At 41.1% G+C, this 23080-nt stretch overlaps 1 protein-coding gene across 2 annotated transcripts in view; it reads left to right on the plus strand.

Moving 5' to 3' along the window:
• Positions 1 to 23080, plus strand: part of ST8SIA1 (ST8 alpha-N-acetyl-neuraminide alpha-2,8-sialyltransferase 1) — a 180377-nt gene that overhangs the window by 70301 nt on the left and 86996 nt on the right. For both annotated transcript variants that reach the window (XM_007194830.3, XM_028162041.2), the window contains exon 2: positions 8225 to 8369. In XM_007194830.3, the coding sequence (XP_007194892.1) occupies positions 8225 to 8369 (145 nt within the window). The remainder of the gene's footprint in view (positions 1 to 8224; positions 8370 to 23080) is intronic.

A 23080-nucleotide genomic window follows, 5' to 3' on the forward strand; every position in this document is an offset into this window, starting at 1 on the left:
GTTTTACAGAGAAATAAGATGAATACAAATCTCTACCCTGTATCGAGTGTGTATTTTGAATCTCTTAGGTCAGGGATGTAAGCCATTGAGGGGACAATACTGTGGACAGAAGGTGTGGACTTTGCCACAGAGATGGTATTGTCACCACCTGCTCCCAAGTCCCCTACAGGCAGGGCCCTGCTGTTCATCCACTTCAGAGCAGCTTCTGCTAGTGCTTGTTCTAGATCCTGGGCACTCAGTCAACTGTGACTCCTGATTTTTATACTTGCTTCAAAATGGGTAATTTAAGACAATCCTTTAAGTTAGGGTGAAAACCAACTTCAGGATGGTCCAAACCCTACCTGCCATAATCTCTGTGAAATCTGCCGTTTCCATATTTAGAATAAGAAATTTCTCTGTAGGCCACCAGATTCTTCACTTAAAGAAGAGCCCTCTTTTACTGGATGCTGCTGTTTATCTTCTACTCTTAATGGAGTGAACATATAATTTATCATCCAAATAGGGACATGTTTGGGAATGGAAGTGGGGAGGTAACTACTAATAGTTGTATCTGGGAAGCAGTCATAACCTAGGATTGTGGGAGGCAAGCAGAATCGAATGGTGCCTGAATATGAAGGAGAATGAAATGAATACTTATTGAAACCATATAAGGTGCTAAGGACTTTATATATATTATCCTCTGATGTGGTATGTGGGCACATTTTTAACAGTGAATCTGGAGTTACATTAACCAAGGAGTTAACATATACTAGTCTAACAGGAATTTTAGGAACTCAACTCAGGACAGTGTACAACAAGAGCTATCGATTGAACTGTTTGGAGGAAATGCATTAGATACACATTTTGGCCAAAAGCCAAATGTTAAAATCAGTAGTTGACTGAAGTCAGACATCGCTAGAATAGAAAGAATTTTTTGGAGGCAAGATTAAATCTGAAAACTTGTCTAAAATTTTATAAGTCAAATTTTGAAAGTTTGACACTGGTGAAGGAAACAGAATTTATCAGTGCCATCCGCTGATGGGCCACTCCTGTGGTGCCTGTGCTGCAGGCCTGCAATCCAAAAGGGATGCTCGCTTTAATCAGACTAATGTTTAGTGCACAGTGTAAGGAACTTGGGATTCAACACTCAGCAAATCTTAAAAATCCTGGATCTGCTACTACTGAAAATGTTTACCCACCTATAGCAGTTATTTTGACAAGCTTTTGTCTTTTGGTCTCCATTGACTGTGTAAGGAATTAACTTCTTCAATTTGAATTTTGATGAGTGAGGACAAAATGTGCATTGAGGTTCTGTAACATTTTCTTTCTTTCTTCCAACTTGTAATTTGTTCATCCAGTTGATCAACATTTATTAAGCACCAGTTCAGTGTCTTAGCCACCATTTAAGGGGAGGGGGACAGAGCAGTGAACAGAAGACAAAAGTCTTTGCCCTCATGGAGTTTAAATTCTGGGACTTGGGGAGGCAGACAATAAACAAAAGTATAGATAAAACATATAGCATATAAATAGCATAAGTGCTGTTAAGAAGAACAAAGCAGTTACGGATATGAGGAAATTTCTATTATGACTGGGCAGGTCATGATGATTTTTCATGGTGTTGTTTATAGGGTTTTTTATTCTCATGAAATTTTTAGGGGCAGATTTGGTATTTAACTTTTTTTTTAACATGTAGCACTGTGCTTTTTTTAATTTTTATTTTTTAAAGGTAATTCTTTTTTTTTTTTTTTAACTTCGGGTTTATTTATTTATTTATGGTTGTGTTGGGTCTTCGTTTTTGTGCGAGGCCTTTCTCTAGTTGCAGCAAGTGGGGGCCACTCTTCATCGCGGTGCGCAGGCCTGTCACTGTCGCGGCCTCTCTTGTTGCGGAGCACAGGCTCCAGACGCACAGGCTCAGTAATTGTGGCTCACGGGCCTAGTTGCTCTGCGGCATGTGGGATCTTCCCAGACCAGGGCTCGAACCCATGTCGCCTGCATTGGCAGGCAGATTCTTAACCACTGTGCCACCAGGGAAGCCCGGTATTTAACTATTAATCCCACATATGAAGGGTTCCCAACTAGGACTTTTTTTTCCCCTGAACAACTCATTGTCTAAATGGAATTAAATAACTGAAAATTAAATAAAGTTCTTAAGGGTTATGTGTTTAATATTTGTTTAATATTTTGAATGCTAGTATATCAACTAATTCTACAAAGATTAGAATTTTCATGTAATCTCAACTCTGTTATTCTTCCTTATATTATTGCTTAAAATTTTATAAATATTTGTTGGTAAAAAAATGATGCAGTATTTTTCCTAAGGTTTTATGCTAAGCACACTTAATATTTCCTTTAACTGACAATTTATTCTCCTCTGTAGTTGATGATCCTTCATAATTTTTATACATAAAATTAATAGCTTTCACAATAAATTTATTATTGCAGCATTTTCCTTTTGAAGTATTCAAGATACATTTATACTTCACCTGATGGATAGAAATTCAACATAGAAAGCATATAAGGAGATTTTTCACTCCATCTACTTCTAGGCTGCTTATCAGAATTTTAAATTGCACATTCAGTTGTAAACAGCAAACTTTATTGACATTCCCTGTTTATGTTACTAACATCAACACCCTATTTAGATACGATGGTGAAGGAAATGATCACACAAACGTTTGTCACATACGTGTACAAGGAGGCCAGAAATGGCATTGAATTGGATGTTTAGCTGAGTCTAAAGCTGGAGTGTAACAGCAGAGTTTGCCCAAATACTGAGACCAAAGTGAACCTCTCCTTCACCTCTGCTTTCTCAAATTCAGTTCTTCCTCAGAAGGGGCACGATAGTGTCAGTCATTGGAGTGACAGCCTCCCAACCTCCTTCATGTCTGGTGACCAAAGTAATGAACATGACATCCAAGAGAATTTCAGCAAGGTTCATGCTGATACTGGGCATTATTAACTGAGTGGTTGGGTTTTCACCCTTATTTGTCTGTTTAGTTTCACCAGAACCTCAGTGTTCCTGGCACAATAAGCCAGTGAGGTCTTCTTGGCTTAGTTGATATGCATGGCTTTCACTGGGAGAGGATGAGAACCTGAGTGAGTTTTTAGCAAGTGGCTCCCAGGCTTCCTAAATACTTACCTTCATGATGCAATTATAGCATCATTTAGCAGGAGCTCTGCTGCAGCTTGAATTCAAATAATAAAAAGCATTTACATTTTAACTCCAATACTCAACTCACACTTAACTGAAATGTAATAATCTGCAGATTTAAACTTGAATATAAAAATGGGTTCACTTTTGCTTTTTTAACTCTGTGATTTTATTGCCTGCCACAAATAATAGGCAGTATTAATGCAAAGCATGAGAAAGGGGGTGGGAACCAAATTTTCTAAACATTCTAAAAGCTGGTACGTGTCTTCTCTCCAGGGTCACCTGCAAGTTGGATGGAGGTGAAATTCAATTTTATGTCCCCCAGACCTAGCACAGTGTTAGGCAAGCACTCTATAAAAACCATTACTACTACTACTACCATGATTACCACTCCTACTGCTGTGAGTGCTATTTCCACTACTGCTTTTGCTTCTGTGGTTGTAGCCCGTATAGCTGGTGAGCTCGTGTGGGCCCTTCTCAGGCATGGGGGGTGAACATACTTCTACGTTGTGGTCCCTTTTCGGCCACCCTCCAGACATGCGCATGGCAGAAGGAAGATGGGAAGGCACTCTGGATGGAGGGAAAAGTTCAAACGTTTATAAGAAAAGCACTCCCATATTGCAAATGGTGCTATGATTATTTTGAATTTGCTATAACTCTTAGATTTTTAAAAGTATTTGTACACATGTGACACTTTCTATTTTCTGTCGAGTATTTGGTTTTCCCACTCAGGGTATGATTGCCCTGAGCATGATGATGCTGTAGGAAAACATGTGAATTTGAGTCCATCTAACACACATTTAATCAATAATTAAGCAAACATTTATTAACCTCATGAACTTTTTTCTCCACATCTTTATTGCAGTATAATTGCTTTACAATGTTGTATTAGTATCTGCTGTACAACAAAGTGAATCAGCTATATGTATACATATATCCCCATATCCCCTTCCTCTTGAGCCTCCCTCCCACCCCCCCATCCCATCCCTCTACGTCATCACAAAGCATCGAGTTGATCTCCCTGTGCTATGGGGCTGCTTCCCACTAGCCATCCATTTCACATTTGGTAGTATATATATGTCAATGCTACTCTCTCACTTCGTCCCAGCTTCCCCTTCCCCCGCTGTGTCCTCAAGTCTGTTCTCTACGTCTGCGTCTTTATTCCTGCCCTGCCACTAGGTTCATCAGTACTGTTTTTTTTAGATTCCATATATATGCATTAGCATACGATATTTGTTTTTCTCTTTCTGACTTACTTCACTCTGTAGGACGGTCTCTAGATCCATCCATGTCTCTACAAATGACCCAATTTCGTTCCTTTTTATGGCTGAGTAATATTCCATTGTATATATGTGCCACATCTTCTTTATCCATTCATCTGTCGATGGATATTTAGGTTGCTTCCATGACCTGGCTATCGTAAATAGTGCTGCAATGAACACTGTGGCACATGTCTCTTTTTGAATTATTGTTTTCTCAGGGTATATGCCCAGTAGTGGGATTGCTGGATCATATGGTAATTCTATTTTTAGTTTTATAAGGGACCTCCGTATTGTTCTACATAGAGGCTGTATCAGTTTACATTCCCACCAACAGTGCAGGAACCTCACGAACTTGACTTGAACAAGTCTCTTGCTCTGAGCTTCATTTTTATTGTCTGTAAGTTTAAGGTAATGTAATCGGCTCTATCTTAGTTTTTTGGGGGATGAATAGAGGAAGCCAGTGTAAAGTGATATGTAAGCTGCTAGCTTAATAAAGATTAAATGGGGTGTTATTATATGGCTGGGACAGATTTTTCTTCTGAATTTCCTGTAGCACTTCGTGCTCAATAGCAAGTTTAGTTTGGTTTAGAGGCGAGAGCTGTGGTCTGGCTGGAAGGAAGTACCAGATATGATGTAAAAAGGCCTGGGAGCAAAATCATGCCCCACCACTTCACTGGTGATGTACCCCAAGTTAAATTACTGAAAAAAAGAACCCTAAAGCTATGTAGCTCCAGGGTCACTCAGTGTGAGGATTAAGTGGGAAAAAATCTAGGAAGGCACCTGGTGTGTTGCAGGTGTTTGGCTGGTGTTTGGAAAGCATTCCTTCAGGAAAGAGAAAGGTAAGAGTGAGTCACAATGGTCCTGAACAGGCAGCATGCAGAGAGGAAAAAGCATGTCCCGTGATGGCCCTGATACATTTCCTCAGATGTGAATTAGGAATAATAATGATAATAATTCCCTTAATTATCTCTTAGGGTTACTGTAAAGGACTAAAAGTGGTAAGATATCACCAGAAATGGAATAGGGGCTCAAAAATTTACTCATCCCAAAAAGTTGAGAGTCATGCTTAAGATAATTCTCCTCATTTTTAAAGACAGTCTTAAGCCATGTCTAGTTCTATGTTGACTGACTATAGTACCTAGAATGCTTTTTTGAGAAAATGTAGGCAATTCACTATAAAACTTTCCTGCCTCTGTTCAGGCTGCCTTTTGGGTAATGAAACACAATAAAAATTACCAAAGATGGAGGAGGCAAGGAAAGAGCAGCTGATGGAATGATGATGTAGAAGCAAGAGTGACGCATATTCTAGTAATTTTGAAAGATGTAGGCCATTTTCCCGAGCCCCTCTCCCCTGTCCTTTCTGTTGAAACCTTTGTGAAGGGGAAGCCAACCAGAAAGCCCCAGAGAAACCACCAGGTGTTGGGAAGAGTTCCAGTTACTGACTCGATTTATTCATCTCTACAATGAGGTCAGACTTGTACTACATGCTTCACCTGTGCATTCTCAGGGAATTCTCAGGAACAGTCTCTGAGGCCGTTTCTGAAACTCAGTAACATTCCTGGGTTATGGAGTCAGTCAGTGTCAGAGCCAATATTTGAACCCAAGTACAGTTGCCCCCAAATCCTCATCCTCAGATTCTGCCTCTGAGGATTCAACCAATGGGTAGATGGAAAGTATTTGGAAAAATTAAAACTTCCAGAAAGTTCTAAAAAGCAAAACTTGAATTTGCCTCACACTGGCCACTATTTACATGGCATTTACATTGTATTTATAGCTATTTACATAACACACTGCATTAGGGAGTGCACTAATAAGTAATCTAGAGATGATTTAAGGTACACGGGAGAAATTGTGTAGGTTATCTGCAAACACTGTGCCATTTCATATAAGGCACTTGAGCATCCATGGGGTTTGGTATGGGGGGGGGCGGTCCTGGAACCAACCTTGAGGAGACCAAGGATGACTGTACTCTAGCTCCCCATCCCCATCAGCTCTACGCTTGGGTACCACTCGTGGCCAAAGATATCTGAGCAAGCAGGTCTATTTAGGGGCACCATTCAGAAGTGGTTTATGTCAGCGATTTGTTTTGTTGGTCCTTCTAGAAGTGGGACTGGGGAATGAGTTCTTTTACTCCTGAAGGCTCAGTGAGGAAATGGAATTGGTTTCTGACAGGCTTTGAATTCGAGGAGAATGTGAAGCTTAGCCTGTAGAATAGTAACATGGCCACCATGTGAGGGGCAAGCAGAGGAGCACCAGCGAGCCAGCCCAGGACAAGGGGAGGAGACCCAGGAGACCCTGGTGTTTCAGACACAAAGAGAGTGAGGAGACCTTCGCCAAGTCCCGGCGCTCAGCTGTGTCTCACACTACTGAGAGATCAGACAAAACGAGAACAGGAAAGGCCTGCAACTTACCAGTTGAAAGGCAGGTTCCTTCACCGGTGCCTGAAATCACATCCTTCATCTCATTCTGTTTCTATTTAAAAGGATTTCCCAGGGGTGGTTCTTTGATCATGCCCTCAGTCTGGGGGGATGTGCACCCTCTTTGGGGCTGCTCTGTGTATTCCCTACTCTGTACAGGTCACGTAAAGTCCCTGGTCCCCAAATGTAACCATCTGATTGTTAAATCACCATGAAGATGCGTCAGCCATCCAAGCCTTTTCTGCACCTGGATGTTTAAATCCATCAATCTGTAATTATAATGATTATTTTCGCCTTTGGACGTATTTCAACTGCATGTGAGAGCTGATGTTTTTCTTTCTTTTTGTTTAGTTATATCAATTTCAGGAGTACAGCATTATAATTTAACATCTGCATACACTACAGATTGATCACCACCATGTGTCTACTTAACATCCATCACCAGACAGTTGACCCCTTCACCCAATTTCTCCCACCCCCCAACCTCCTTCCCTTCTGGTAACCACTAATCTGGTCTCTGCAACTATGAGTTTGTTTTTGTTTTGTTATTTTTATTTAGTTTTTTTGTTTTTTTTCTTAGATTCCACATATGAGTGAAATCAGACAGTCTTTCTCTATCTGATTTATGTCACTTAGCATAATACCTTCAGGGGTCATCCATGTTGTCGAAAATGGCAGGATTTCATTCTTTTTTATGCCTGAGTAGTATTCCGTGGTGTATATATACCACATCTTCTTTACCATTCATTCATAAATGGACACTTAGGTTGATTTTATATCTTGGCTAGTGTAAATACAGTTGACCTTTGAACAACATGGGCTTGAACTGCACAGGTTCACTTATACATGGACTTTTTCAATAAATACATACAGTACTGCACAATCTGAGGTTGGTTGAATCCATGGAGGCAGAACTTCAGATACCGAGGGTCGACTATGGGACTTGAGCATCTGTGGATTTTGGTATCTGAGGCAGGTCCTGGAACCAATTCCCTGCAGATACCCAGGGACAACTGTAATGCTGCAGTGAACATAGGGGTGCATATACCCTTTCAAATTAGTGTTTTTGCGTTCTTGTGATAAATACCCAGAAGTGGAATAGCTGGGTCACATGGTAGTTCTAGTCTTAATTTTTTGGGGGGTCTCCATACTGTTTTCCATAGTGGCTGCACCAATTTACAGTCCTACCAGCTGATGTATTTTTTTTTTACTTTTTAAAAATTATGAAATGTTCCGGTCATGCATTCTGATGGCTGGAAGAATGAATTAATAGTAGTCTAATCACCCTGGAGACACAGATGCTTTTGTGAGCTGGCGCTGAGGTAAGGCTGCACATCTCTGTGGGAATGACAAGTGAATGAGTCTGCTGCTCACTTAACCTGCTGTTCTTTTCTCTCTCTTGTTTTCTCTCCTAGGAAACAGATGGAAGACTGCTGTGACCCCGCCCATCTCTTTGCTATGACTAAAATGAATTCCCCCATGGGGAAGAGCATGTGGTACGACGGGGAGTTTTTATACTCATTCACTATTGACAATTCAACTTATTCTCTCTTCCCCCAGGTTAGTACAGAGTTTGTTGCCTTTCAATGTAGTCTCTTATATGTCTTGATATCATAGGAAAGGGATAATTGATTTTGCCTAACTAATCAGATCTACTTCTTTTCATCTTCTTACTTTTCTGAATTATAAATGCTTCCCTTTATACTGTCGTTTTTTCGTGAAGAAATCAAATAATGTTGTGATGCAGGGGCAGCAGTAGGATATTATAGAGTAACAGATTTCCTAGCCCTTCTGATTTGAGTCATATGAGACTGAAGAAAGCAAGCAGAGAAGGAAGCAAGGTCAGGGAATTGTGGAATTCCAGTGTTTTGAGGTTGGCTGTGGCATGATCTTGAAGATTTGCAATAGTGGAATGTTTTCTTAGGGCTGAGACTGCTCTCAGGGAGTGGGGACCATATGGTCAGAAGTTGCTTCTTAGAGCTTGTGAATCTTAACCCTGTGGTTAGATTACTGCTATGAAGTGGAGGAGTGGTGGAGATGGAGAGAAAGTATTTGACCACTTTTGAAGTGGTCTAAATCTAGCTTTGCTTCCTTAATGTTTTTCTTTGTGGTTTCCTAAGCATTGAAATCAAATGTTTTACTAAAATATATCTATGTAGCTAGTGGGGGGGAAAGGAAGTCTTTGTTTCTAGGGAACCCTAGTTGGAGATGGGAAGTGGATCTTAGGTGAAATTGCCATTAGGGAGAAATTAAGAAATGAATCTCGGCTTCCCCAAGTCTTCACGCTACTCTTGGTTTGGCCAGATGATTGTGCAGAAAGAGAATTCATGGTCAGAGGTGGAAAACATATATCTGTATTAATAGCAAAGATTCTTCAGAGGAGGCATCTTATAAAGTTTGAGGCACAGGCAGTACCAGATCCAAAGTCACATGCTCTATGAAATAGCTCCTATTTGCTAGTTCATTCTTAGGTGTTTTCATCCAATTTAACGGTTTTAGAGTATGTATAATGATACAGTTAAAAAATTTTATTTTAAAATAGGAAATAGAAGGTTTAATTCATGGCCAGCATCCTTGTGCTTTTTCTCTCTTCTTCATTTGCCCTTGGAAGCCTTCCTTATGTCAAAGGAAATGATTAACAGTCATAAAATGTAGGATTGAATTTTGTCTCCATCTCTTCCTAACTAAATGCCTTGCTAAGTCACCTAACTCTTCTGAGGTTCAGCTTTCTCACTTGTACAGTGGCGAGAGCAGTACCTGTCCAGCCACCTCACAGAGTTGAGGTCAAGGACATGTCATACAATGCATGTCCAGGTGCTCTGTAAACTACAAAGCATTATGTAAATGTTAGGTTTATTAATGTTGTCCTGGTTCATATACCGCATCTTTAGACTGAGGAATGAAGAATATAATTGCATTAGTCAGAAATCTTCCTAGGTGTTTTTAGCAGAAAGATATTTCATGTTGGGCATTAGGCACTAAAAAAATCGTTAGGCGAATAGAGGAGTGGGAGTCAAGAGGTGGCTCCTGGAATTACTTAGTCCAAGAACTTTACTGCCTTGACTGTGGTTTAGGGATTAGAAAACTGCAGTGGCCACTGCCATTAGCAGAAACAGGGCCAGGAATTTGGGTTTCAACTCACCTCCTCCCTCCAAATCTCCTTCAAGTGCATCTAGTGGGTAAGATTAATTTGCATCCAGAACACTAGTTGCAAAGAAGTCCAGGAGGGGCAGTTTTTAAAGCAATCAAGCTTTAGCAGGAAGCTAGAAAAAGGGTGGAATTGAGGTTGAGTAAGCCAATTCACAGCATCTTCTTTGTACAAACACTGATATCAACTCGCTATGAAATGAAGATGAGATAAGGAAGCAATCTCCTTTAATAGCTCATCAAATAGAAAAGATTTTAAAGAAACCCAAAATAGGATTTTATAGATGAGGGCCTTCAGTCATACTAACTGACTTTGTGCTAGAAAATAGATTTGAAGAGAGGAAATGATTAAAGAAATACAAACTAACTTCCCATCTTATCTGTTAAGTTGCAGCAGTAAGATAGCAGGAAACATTTTCTTTTTCAAGTGTGTGCACATGAATTTTGTGTCTCTGTATGCCAGCTGCAAGACCAAGGAACCATCCCTGAATGATAAAGGAAAAATGCTTTTTTCTTAGAAAGTGAAAGTCATCACATCACTGTGTGTGTGCACAGTCATTACAAAGGGCTGAACCAGTTCAATGGGTAGACTTGAAGAAAGGTCACGTGTGTATTCTTCTGCAGAGATTCTGAAATGACTAATTAATTTATAGAAATCCTGGAGAATCAGTTTGCATCAACACAAAGGGTGTCTATCGCCGGGCCCTCTTATTTCTCAGTGAAAGATTTCTAGTTTGTTATCAGGAAGCTAAGTTGTCAGTTAATTGTTAGGCTTCATTCATGCTCCCTGTGGGAAGAAAGTGGTGTGTGCTGATTAGGCAGAAATGCAGGTGAGTGAGCTGGGCTCCGTGTGGTCAGTTGAACAAAGCATCCCTCCTCTCCCTGTTTCAGCAAGATAATGCTAAATCACTCCTTTGCTAACTCAGATGTATAACTTTATATCACACTTTTTTTTTTAATTTCAGCTTTTTAAAAAAATTAATTTATATCACACTTTTAATTATATATTTTAATGTATTTAGTTTAATTATATATTACACTTCTCCCCTAAATGCTCCATATATGTCAGCTGTCATTATTATTGGTATTACTCCTTTGCCTATTTTAATCACTGCTTTTGTTGTTGTTGCCAAGCTGCAATCCAAGCTTCTCTGTGTGATGTGGAAAGTTAACAGGTCCTGAATCAAGGCTGGAGGGTCCACAAGGGCCCTAGTGAGATGCTGTATACTTTGTAATTACAGTTAGTTGCTTCTTATTTGGACCTCCTATGACTTCCCATGGCTTTATTATCAAATTTATTCAATTCTGCCTCCAATGTGGTTATTTGCCTAATCACCTATCACAGTTTTCTAAAAGTCTTTATCTGCTGATCTCAATACCATCTTGTGAGGTTTTGAGGAAACTCATTTTTGTGCCTCGTGCAGTTAAGCCTCGCACTTAATATAGATGCTCATTTCCAGCTGCTCTCCCTGCCTATGTGTGTCCCGCCTGGGCTGTACCACTGCTGTGCCCTGGCTTGAACTATAGGAGACCAAGCAGGACAGTTTGATGCAGCTGTTTTCAAATGGCTCTATAAATGTATTTTGGTGAAATATTTGTTGAATATTACTAGGCATGAAGGGCCGAATTTTAATCCTCATGTAAGTTTTCTAGAATATGCAGTGCGTGTGTGTGTGTTTTTGGAGGGGACAGTGTGATGGTAGTGTTCCCACTTTGAGAATACTTGAGGATACCTCCATCCCCTAGGCTAGGATCAGCTCTTTCCTGCTCTGCCTCTCCCTTTGAAGCCTACATGGTCCCACATTTGTAGATAATACCGAATAAATGCTATTTTGGCCTAAGACATATTTTTACCCAGAAAGAGCATAAATTTCCTTGGCAATGAGTGAGGGAGTAGCAGGAATGTTAGAAACCACAACTGTGTTGATATAATTTGATAAATATTTTCTTTGGTGTAATAAATATGTGGTCGGCCCACCATTCTCTTACATTGTGCTGGATAGTCACGTGAAATACATCACAAACTAGACGAGTCAATTTTCCTCAAAATATCCACCCAAGGCCATATGTACAGAATCACAAAACATCATTAATGCACCTCAGACAGACATTTCCAGCTCTTCTGATCACCATAAACTCCCTGACATCTTCCACTTGGCCTGGACCCACAATGGCCTTGGCCCAGGGGAAACCCAGCAGGATATTTTGAAGTAGTTTTGTCAAAATGACTTTGTTAGAATTAAAATACACATTTTTTTTTTTCACAGTAATGTGCTTAATAGAATCCTCTGAGCTCCTGGGTATTCCTGAGTCTCAGAGCAATTTTTTTCTCCTAACGAAATTTAGATTCTACTATATAATCTACATCATTTGGTAGCTTGCTTTTTTACTTACCAATATGATTGTAATCATTTTCCAAACATACACCTTTTCAACCAGAAGGAAACTGAGGGGACTGTTTGGTGGGCATAGATCTTTGCCAAGCCTGTGTTGGTTCATGTTGTCAGACTTGTGTTTGGCTGAGACCTGACACAGGAGCTTAACCAAATAGGTATTTATTTATCTCAAGCAATAGTTAGGGATTAGGAGGTGAGTAGCTTAGAGCTAGATGGTGACTACACAGCGCCATCAAGTTCCCAGGCTCCTGGGGCTTCCCTGGTGGCGCAGTGGTTGAGACTCTGCCTGCCAATGCAGGGGACATGGGTTCGAGCCCTGGTCTGGGAGGATCCCACATGCCGCGGAGCAGCTGGGCCCGTGAGCCACAATTGCTGAGCCTGCGCGTCTGGAGCCTGTGCTCTGCAGCGAGAGGGGCCGCGATAGTGAGAGGCCCGTGCACTGCGATGAAGAGTGGCCCCCGCTTGCCACAATTAGAGAAAGCCCTCGCACAGAAACGAAGACCCAACATAGCCATAAATAAATAAATAAACAAACAAACAAAAAAAAAGTTCCCAGGCTCCTGCTTGAACATCTTTAGCTGACGGCCAAGGAACCTTCTAGTTTTGATCCAGGATCCCAGTAAGACAGAGGGGAAACAGAAGAGGAAATCTGGACAGACTCCTGCTGATGTGTCAGTGGCCAGGACTGAATCTCATGGGTGTGTCTAGCTGCAAGAGAGGCTGGGAAATTTCAGTATTTCAGCTGTAAGGCAAATGCACTCCACTGGACAACTGCCTGCCTTAGTTTCTTCACAGGTTAGCTCACTCTGTCCTTATAGCAACTCTGTGTGGTTGTTACTCTGGTCTTCATTTCATGGGTGAAACTGAGACTGAGGAGGGTTAAATATCTTATTCAAGGTTCTAGAGCTCGCAAGTGGAGGGCTGGCATGTAAAACCTGGCCTGTCTGATTTCCAAAGTATTATTATTATTTTAAATTAATTAATTAATTTATTTTTGGCTGCGTTGGGCCTTTGTTGCTGCGTGCGGGCTTTCTCTAGTTGTGGCGAGTGAGAGCTACTCTTCGTTGCGGTGTGCGCGCTTCTCATTGTGGTAGCTTCTCTTGTTGCAGAGCATGGGCTCTAAGCGTGTGGGCTTCAGTAGTTGTGGCACGTGGGCTCAGTAGTTGTGGTGCATGGGCTTAGTTGCTCCGCGGCATGTGGGATCTTCCCAGACCAGGGCTCGAACCTGTGTCCCCTGCAATGGCAGGCGGATTCTTAACCACTGCGCCACAAGGGAAGTCCCCCAAAGTGTTATTGTTTATTGTCTTGTTTCTGTATTTTTCTTAAAAAGTCATGGGTTCTGGTGGATTCATTGTTAATTTTTATCATGCAATCACCTTGAAACCATTTTAAGGTTTTTGCTTCCCTTATATAAATACTCTTAGAGGAAATGGAGAAATTCTTTTGTAGCTATCTGAGAGGAAAAAAGATAGAGTACAGATATGCAGGCTGTAGGATCCTGTACAGCACTGTAGTTGCCCTTTGACTTTGAGTGCCCTAGTGGCCCACTTTGGAAGGAGAAATAAGACCAGTTCCAACTGGTTTCTATTTTGGTTTCTATTAAATGGGTTCCTGGACCCAAATCCAATGTGTGTGTGTGTGTGTGGAGACTTTCCCATACCACCAAGCAATTCTCAGACACTAGCTGGGAGTCTTACCCTTCAACTCAATTCTGACACTACCTACCTGGAGTTAGCATCAGATTCCACAGGTAAAGGACTCAGTCCCACAAGACCACGCTCCACTTCAGACATCCGTCATGAGCCCAGGTTGTTACTTGTACTTTTGACCGACCGGCTACAAATGGGAAGTTCCAGTGACTCCCCCCACCTCAGGACGCCAATCGCAAATCCGAGTTGTCACCTGTACTTCTGACCGACTGGCTATAAATCAGAGGTTCCCACGACCTCCTTCTTGGGTTCTATTAATTTGCTAGAATGGCTTACAGAACTCAGGAAACTCGTTTACTCACTAGATGACTGATTTATTACAAAGGATATTAAAGGATACAGATCAACAGCCTGACGAAGAGACACATAGGGCGAGGCCGCCAACAAAGGAGCTTCTGTTCTCCTGCACCTTGGGGCCTTACTTCGTGGCAAGTGGAAGCACCCTGTTTCCCCAACCTGGAAGCTCTCTGAACCCCATCCTTTGGGTGTTTTATGGAGGCTTCATTATGTCAGCATGATTGATTAACTCCTTGACCATTGGTGCTTGATTCAACCTGTAACCTCTCTCCCCTCCCCGGAGATCAGGGGGGTGGGACTGAAAGTTCCAACCCTCTGTTCATGATTGGTTCCCCTGACAACCAGCCCCCATCCTTAGATGGTTTCCAAAAGTCACTTTCATTAACATCAACCCAGATGTGGTGTGAAGGGGCTTGCTATCCATAACAAGACACCATTTTCACCTTTATGGCTCTGAAGGATTTTCAGGAACTGAGGACAAGAGACCAAATATTATAAAAGATGTTCCCTTTGCTTTTATTGTTCAGGAAATTCCAAGGGTTTTGGGAGCTGTAAGTCAGGAACTGGGCATGAAGACCAAATATATTTGGGAAACATATTTTTGTCATCTGAATGTTCCTTGTAAATCACAGCATCGCATCTGTGATAGAGAAATCCAGGTTCTCAAAGGAAAGCAAATTGTTCTTTGCACACTGCTTCTATATTATAGAAATCCAGAACATGATCCCACTACCATTATATAATTTAGAGCATTTACTCCTATCATCCTTGGTTAAATGGCAACGTTAGAGAAGTATGTAGGGAATGGAGTCTACAGATCTGGGTTTTAGACCTGGCTTTCTATGATGACATTTGTGATCCCAGGCAAGTCATGTAACTATTCTCAGCCTGAATTTATAATTTTCAGTTCGGGACTAATAATACCTGATGTTTGTATTTCAGTGTTATTATGAGACACCAAGTTAAAATGAGATTAGGGGTGTAAAAGTGCTTTGTAATGAATGCACTGTGCAAACATATAATAATGTTACTTTTATTATCTGCTTAAGCATTTATGGCATGTAAGCATTTCTTAGGCATTTTGGGAATCAATGGGGGGGAAAACTCTAGAAAAGTGGTCAAATCAATTTTCCATGCTGGTGAGTGGCAAGAAGAGATAAATCTGTTGAGTCTGGGATTTAGGGAAATATAAATTAGTTATGGAGGATGACTCAGGCTGTGCCAATTGGACATTTGTATCATTATAGTTGGATAATAATTATGATGCGCTGAAAGTGCAATGTAAGATACATTATTAATTTCTAGTGAATTAAGATTGTGTATCTTAACAATGGATTAGTAGCCTCTATTCCTCTCATTGTCCTGTAACTGAGCAGATGAGGAGAGTGGGTCATCACAGGACTTCCAAATACCTGTTATCCTCAGAGGAAAAGAAAGCACACGATTAGAAGTTAGTTGCCCCACGGAGTAGTTGAAAGTAAACTGTAAGACGCCTTTGTCTTTCAAACTTAGAGATAATTACAAATTAAGACCTTTCTCTAATGAAAATTATTACAGGTTGTCTGTGGTTGAGAACAAAATGAAAATGAGTTGTAAGGAATGGTGTGTCTCACCACGGTGTGGACCTTTCTAAAATAGGTGACAGTGTGTAAAATTTAGTACGAAGACTGATTATGGCTCAGGCTTAAAGCTTCCTGGGAACAACTGAAAAGGTTGCATGACACCAATTACCACTGAGTCAAATCTCATCCCATAGGTCTGATGGGAGTGATAACTCTTTTCAGGAGGTGTTAATGTCCCACAGAACGTTTTCTTCTTAGATTTGGTTGACATGACAGGGTGTTTTCCTGCAGAAAAAGCTGGTATATCTTTGTTTTTCTTCATTTGGTTTCTTCATCTTGGTCCTTCTTACTGGCAAATGTCCAAGTGTAGACAGGCATTTCTATCTGATTTTGACTTCGTTTTGAGCTTTTGTTTTCATACCAGGAGGCCTCTGCTCTTGATATGTTCATTGCACTCCTCAAGTCTATTAGAGATCTCTTAACTGCATAAAGATACATTTGATTAGCAGTGGTGACCAGGAACTGGGGCGACAGGAATGAGGAATGACTGCTTATGGGGGGGTGGGATTATCTCTTGTGTTGATGAAAATGTTCTAAAATTGGAGAAAAAAAAAAAGAATCGCTACACATGAACTGAATTACAAAACAGAACAGAGTCACACATTTAGAAAACACACTATGGCTGCTTAAGGGGAAAGGTGAGGTGGGGTGATGCATAAAACAAGGGTTTCAAATTAGCTCAGATACCGTTCCATAAACCAAATATGTAATAGACAAGACCTACTACTCCTTGCTCAGTGAACTGGACTCAACACCCCCTATTCACCGCACAAGAATATATCTGACTAGTAAGAATCTTCAAACCTATGTATTGATATCTCTCTGTAAGTGAGTCAAGTGGGTGTAAAGCGGCATAAACACAGCAGTGAAAATCAGCTAAATCCCATTATAAAAATAAATTACAAAAAAAAAGATACATTTGATTAACTTAGATCATATCAACGCTGAATTTTCTCTGGCTTAATTAATTTGGTCAGGGAATAAAAAGATACAAAATGAGTACAGAGAACATTTTCTTAATGTTTGTATTTGTTCAAATCAATTTACTCTCCTTCTTCTGCTAATTGGCCTGTAATCTCTAGATCCCATGGGAGCTGGCACAATATTCTTGTCATCCCTCATGGCCTGACATATCCTCTTATCTGCAGGGTCAGAACTTCTGGGTGAACAAGGGTTGGGGTGGGGATAGAATAGGGAAGTTAATTTGGCTGTGGAGAGTAAAAGGCGGTCCAGCTAGTAGCCAGAAAGGGTTATTAAGATTCTCACCCTAGGTAACTGTTTCCAGTAACCAGAAGATAATAGGGAGTAAAAGAAAGATAACTACCATATGGTATCACTTACGTGTGGAATCTAAAATATGACACAAATGAACGTATCTACGAAACAGAAACAGACTCACAGACATAGAGAACAGACTTGTGGTTGTCAAAGGCGGGGGGAGTGGGGGAGGGATGGAGTGGGAGTTTGGGATTAGAAGATGCAAACTATTATTATATATAGGATAGATAAACAACAAGATGCTAATGGATAGCACAGGGAACTATACACAATATCCTGTGATAAACCATAATGGAAAATAATATGAAAAAGAATGTATATATCCGTATAACTGAATCACTTTGCTCTACAGTAGAGATTAACACAACGTTGTAAATCAACTATACTTCAATAAAATAAATTAAAAAGAAAAGAAAACAAACTTATGGTTACCAAAGGGGAAAGGGGGGAGGGAGGGATAAGTTAGGAGTTTCGGATTAACGTATACACACTACTATATATAAAATAGATAAACAACAAGGACCTATTGTATAGCATAGGGAAGTATATTTAATATCTTATGATAACCTATAATGAAAAGAATCTGAGAAAGAATAGATATATATGTATGTATATAACTGCATCAATTTGCTATACACCTGAAGGTAACAAAACGCTGTAAATCAACTCCTTCAATTAAAAAAAAGAAAAAAAAAAACAATGTTCCAATAGTGTGCAAAACTCAGACATGGAGATTGGGGGAGGGTGGAGCTACACCCAGAGAGCCAGATTAAACAGTCATTGATTTCAAGTTCCCAGCCACTAGGCTGGAGGTTTTGGCAACTGGCAGCTTTGGGGAGGTACTGGCCAGAGGAAGGCAGGGTTCCATCCTTCTAGAGGCTTGGAAAGCTGATCATTTAATCCAGGCAGGGACTCAAGGGAACAAGGTGGAAGTTTCCATCCTGGGGGTCAAAATTAGGCACCATTTTTGAGAACAAGGTGGAAGCACCTTTCTGGAACTGAGTCTGAGCTGGGCACCAGGAACCTGGAAGGGCAACCTGGGGCTGTGTTTTGAAAATAAGACAGAAGCCAAGTTACCAGAGCCATACCCGAAGGCCAGGGTCAGAAGACCGCTGGTGTAACTTGATGGTGATTCCCACAGCTTTGGGTGGCCGCTCCCTCAAATCATCCCCCAAAGCCAGAGCTGATCCACATTTCCCAGGGCTCAGGCCGAAATCGGTAGTGGCCCCGATGTGGGTTCAGGCTGAGAATTAGGCCTGATAAAGAAGAATTTTTAAGACAAAAATGTTAGGTTCTTATCCTTTCCTGTGTCACCTCTATGGAGGCTGACAGGACGGAGGGCGCAGAAGCTAATGAAGGAGGGAATCTGGGAAAATTGTTAATTAAGGCAATATGTTAGCAGCTTGTCAGAAAAATAGGTGAGGGGATAAGTGTGGTGGATAAATTCAGGATAGGGTGTGGGTGTGCTGTCTGGAATGGAAACAAGTGCTTTTTGAGGATAACCAACGTTTTATACTCTGAAAACTATTTTTCATAAAATTTTTCTTGCCGAATTTTATTTTTCCTGTCTACCGAGACTCAGAGTTTTAACTCTTTACTGAGAAAAAAAAAAGGTGCTGAGAAAAAGACAATAGCAAACTAAATTCATTCAGTAGTGTCTTTACTTGAGGCGGTCTGCTGTTAATAAAGCACTGGCTAGCAGCTCCTTATAAGTATATGATTATTTTGCTTAAATTTTTCTCTCCCTAGGGTTTGGTCTACTCTGCTTTTATATACATTTTGGGTCTTATCTATTATTCAGATGATAGCACATTCACAAAGTATTGTTAATTTTGGAGCCATAAAACGTATACATTTCCTAATTGCTTTTTCTTGTTAAAGCCTGACATAGACTTTGACTGTAACACACAAGGTCATTAAGAACTGAAGTAACTACCGTTGGCAGGTGCTTCCAGATGAGATGGGGATTATTGGAGGACTTCTTCAAACCCGAAGGCCAGTGATATGTATGGACTCAGGAAAAAATATAGTACTTCTTTTTGTTTTTATAAAATAAGCTGTAATCTTAATTTTATTTGTATTTACTTGTTTATTTACAAGTATCTATTGGTCCTGTTCAAATGTGACTTTTTAAATTAAGGTATAGTTGACTTACAATATCATGTTAGTTACAGGTATATAGCACAGAGATTCAGTTATACATACATATATATACATACACATATTCTTTTTCAGATTCTTTTCCCTTATTACAAAACATTGAGTATAGTTCCTTTTGCTATACAGTAGGTCCTTGTTGGTTATCTAAAAAATATAGTACTTCTATATGATCCATAAAATTTAGTACAAATCAAGAATCAACAAAATATAGTCAGAGTTGAGTTAAAATTTAAAATAAGGCTCTGATGCACCAGAAATTCCCTTTCACATGTGTTGGACTTGCCGCCAAAATGAATATGCCCTGCAGCCTGCAAAACTATGCTTTCCTAAAATTTTGGTGACTCTGTATAAAATGAGTTCACCCATTCGTTCATCAAGCATTTGTTAAGCACTTTGTGCTGTGTACTAGGGACAGTGCTAGTTCTGGGGAGGTAGTGGTGAGTAAAGATAGACCCATTCTCTTCCCCCCACCGGGTACTGTCTTCAGTGTCCCAGACGTTCCTTACCTTCCACATGTTCAGAATTAAATGCCCTCCCTCCCCATCTGCCTTCTCTTCTCTGTTCCCTGCCTCAGGTAATGATACTATAGCCCACGAATCACTAGAGCTGACACCTGGGTCTTATGTTTGAATCTGTCCTCTGTACTAACCACTTTCCCAACGCAGTTTTATTTTGTAAATATCTCTTGACTCCATCCCCTCTTCCCTGACCTCTCTGCCGCTGTGGTAGTTCAGGGTTTATCATCTGTTATATGGGCTCATTCAAGAACTTTCTGACAGGCTTCACTCTTATGACCTTGCCTCCCTGCAACGCCCTCCACCCTGCTGCCAACGGCTGTCATTATAAAACGTAAATATGTTTGTGTAACTTCTCTTAGGTCGCTCCTCTCTGCCCGCCGTGCACACAAGAGCAAGTGGCCAAACGGCACCCTCACCAAGTCTGCTGGAGCAGTGTCAGTGAAGGAATCTCACAGAGAAGGCCAAGTAGCAGCTGGCAGATACTCTGCTGCCTTTTCATAATTACAGATGATGAGATCCTAGACTTTCTGGACTCCAGGAGAGGGACCCTTAAACTAGGCTGACATATTAGTTGTCTAATTAGGTGTGTGTGATTCAAAGACTGTGATATTAAAGTATTAAGATACGACAGAGCCTTGGCTTTGGTCTGGTTTGTCAGCTCAGTGCTTGTGGGTGATGGAAAGCCCTCTCCAGTCATGATTGGCAGCTAGAGGACAAGCCTTGCAGACACAGGTGAATGACATAGCTTGCCAGAAAAGGATCTATCAATCAGCTCATGGTTCAGCAAGAGCCAGCCTCTTCCCTGGCGTGATGGGAGGGCTGGGATCCCTGTCTTGCTATTGGTCAGGATTGAGGGCCTTCAGCGCCTGACAACGGCTGGTCTCCATGGAACTTTATCAGAGGCCACTTCCTTTTCTGGACTGCAGGGGATCAGTCTTGGTCAAGTTAACCCTGCCTGATTACCACCTACAGGATAAAGTTCAAACTTCATACGTGGGCACACAGGCCTTCAATATCTGAACTCTCGGAGGATATAAAATAATATAAGCTTAGTAATAGCCGTCCACCTTCTTTCCCCTGCTTCTCATTACTTTATACAGTTGATCCTTAAACAACACGGGTTTAAGGATGGGTCCACTTATACGCAGATTTTTTCCAAAGGTAAATACTAAAGTACTGTCCCGTCTGCTGTGGGTTGAATCACAGGTTCAGAACCATGAATACAGAGGAACGAGTATAAGAAGGGCTGATTATAAGTTAACATGAGAATTTTTGACTGTGCGGAGAGTCGGGGTCCCTCATCCCCCCACTGTTCAAGGGTCAATGGTACTCTGTAATTACCACATGACTTGCATTTCCCCCCAAAAGTTGTGCTTTTTTATTCCGTCTGCCCAGAATATTCTTCCTTTCCTTGTCTGATGAATTCTTATTTTTCAAGATCCAGCTAAAGCATCTTCATGTCTGTATAACCTTCCCAGTTCCCTCTCCCAAATCTCCATTGCCTGCCATATCAATCAAAAATCTGTCCTCCGCCCCCCCAACCCCACCCAAATTTGTGTATATATCTGTTACTATACTATCGAATAGCAGTGATTTGTTCACGTGCTTTCTGCGTGCTAGACTGTGAGCTCCTTAAAGGCAGCACCTAGACAGCGCCTGGCACGTAGCATAGCAGGTGGTAAATGAAAACAAGCTGAATGAACAATAGAATGGATAGCTATTCTTCCAAAGCCTTTGCAGCCACATGACAGCAGCCTCACTCTTTTGGAAGGAGATGCTGCCTGTGGTAGAAGGACCCAAGGTCATTGCCACGAAGGCAACAGCCCTGGGAGAACGAAAGGGTGTGGGATGGTGTGTCTGAGATCACCTTCTTAGTGTTCGGAATTTCATCTTAGTCTTGAGATGAAATGATCATACAGTTTTAAAGCGAGCCACAGTATTGGTGCCGGACATGTATGTAGTTGTTATTTTGGTTTTGTTTGTTTTGCTATTATCGTTAATCACTTTTCAAACACATTATTCTTGAGAAATTGTTACCGGGTAGTGCTGAAGGACATTTTGATGTTTGTGAAGATCGTTTCTCTCTCTTTATCTCTATTCCTTATTTTCCACCATTGCCTCTACCATCCTATTCCAGATGACAGTGGCCTCTTGCCTAGAATTTTACGGTAGTCTCTTATTGGCCTTCTTGTATCTAACCTGGCCTCCTCACCGGTCTGTTTCCACATTGCAGCCTGAGTTATTGTTTTAGAATGCAGATCAGATTATGCCATCACATTGCTTGAAATCCTTGATTAGCTTCCCATTGATTTCAGGATAAGACAGCCTTCTTAGACCCACAAGGCTCTGCCTGGTCTGGTCCCTGCCTGGGGCTCCAGCATCAGTTTCCATAGTGTTCCCTCTCACCCTTTACACTTCACCTTCTTGGCCTGCTTTCAGCTCCTCATAAACACTAAGTTCTGTCTTTCTATAGAGCTTCTTGACCCTCTCTCCCTTTCCCCGGGAGACTCTTGTCTCCTCTTTTCTAGTTCACTTATGTTAATCCCTTGGATCCTGTTTGAGTATCATTTCCTCAGAGGGACCTTCCTCCAGGTACCTCTCATTTGTCACTTCAAATTCAGTTGTTTAAGTATTTGATTCAAGGTTCTCTTTCTCACTAGAGACAGCTTCCACTGTCCCTGGAAGCTCCCAGAGACAGTATTTAATTTGGGGGGATAGGGAGCCGTAGTATATGTTACTGAGTCCAAGCTTGTACTGCTCGCCACACGACAGGCAGTCAATGGAGAGACGAGTTGTTGGGACAAGGAATAGCGACTTTATTTGGAAAGCCTGCAGACCGAGGCGATGGCGGACTAGTGTCCCAAAGAACCATCTTACCCGAGTTAGAATTCAGGCTTCTTTTATACTAAAAGGGGAAGAGGTGTGGCTGGCTGTTGCAGGCTTCTTGGCACCGGAATCCTTTGTTCCTGCAGCTGTCTCTGTAGGTCAGGTCATGACTTCCTGTAAACCTCCAAGAAGACAAATGTTATTCTCTGTTCTGCAACTTTTTATCCTCTATATGAATGAAGAGTGTTATAGCTTTAAAGGTCAAGCCTGGGAGGCAGAGCCTTGAGAAAGGGCTCTCATGTATATTTCAGGTTTGTT

This window comes from Balaenoptera acutorostrata, chromosome 11, assembly GCF_949987535.1.
Source record: "Balaenoptera acutorostrata chromosome 11, mBalAcu1.1, whole genome shotgun sequence".
In the NCBI taxonomy this organism is placed as follows: domain Eukaryota; kingdom Metazoa; phylum Chordata; class Mammalia; order Artiodactyla; family Balaenopteridae; genus Balaenoptera; species Balaenoptera acutorostrata.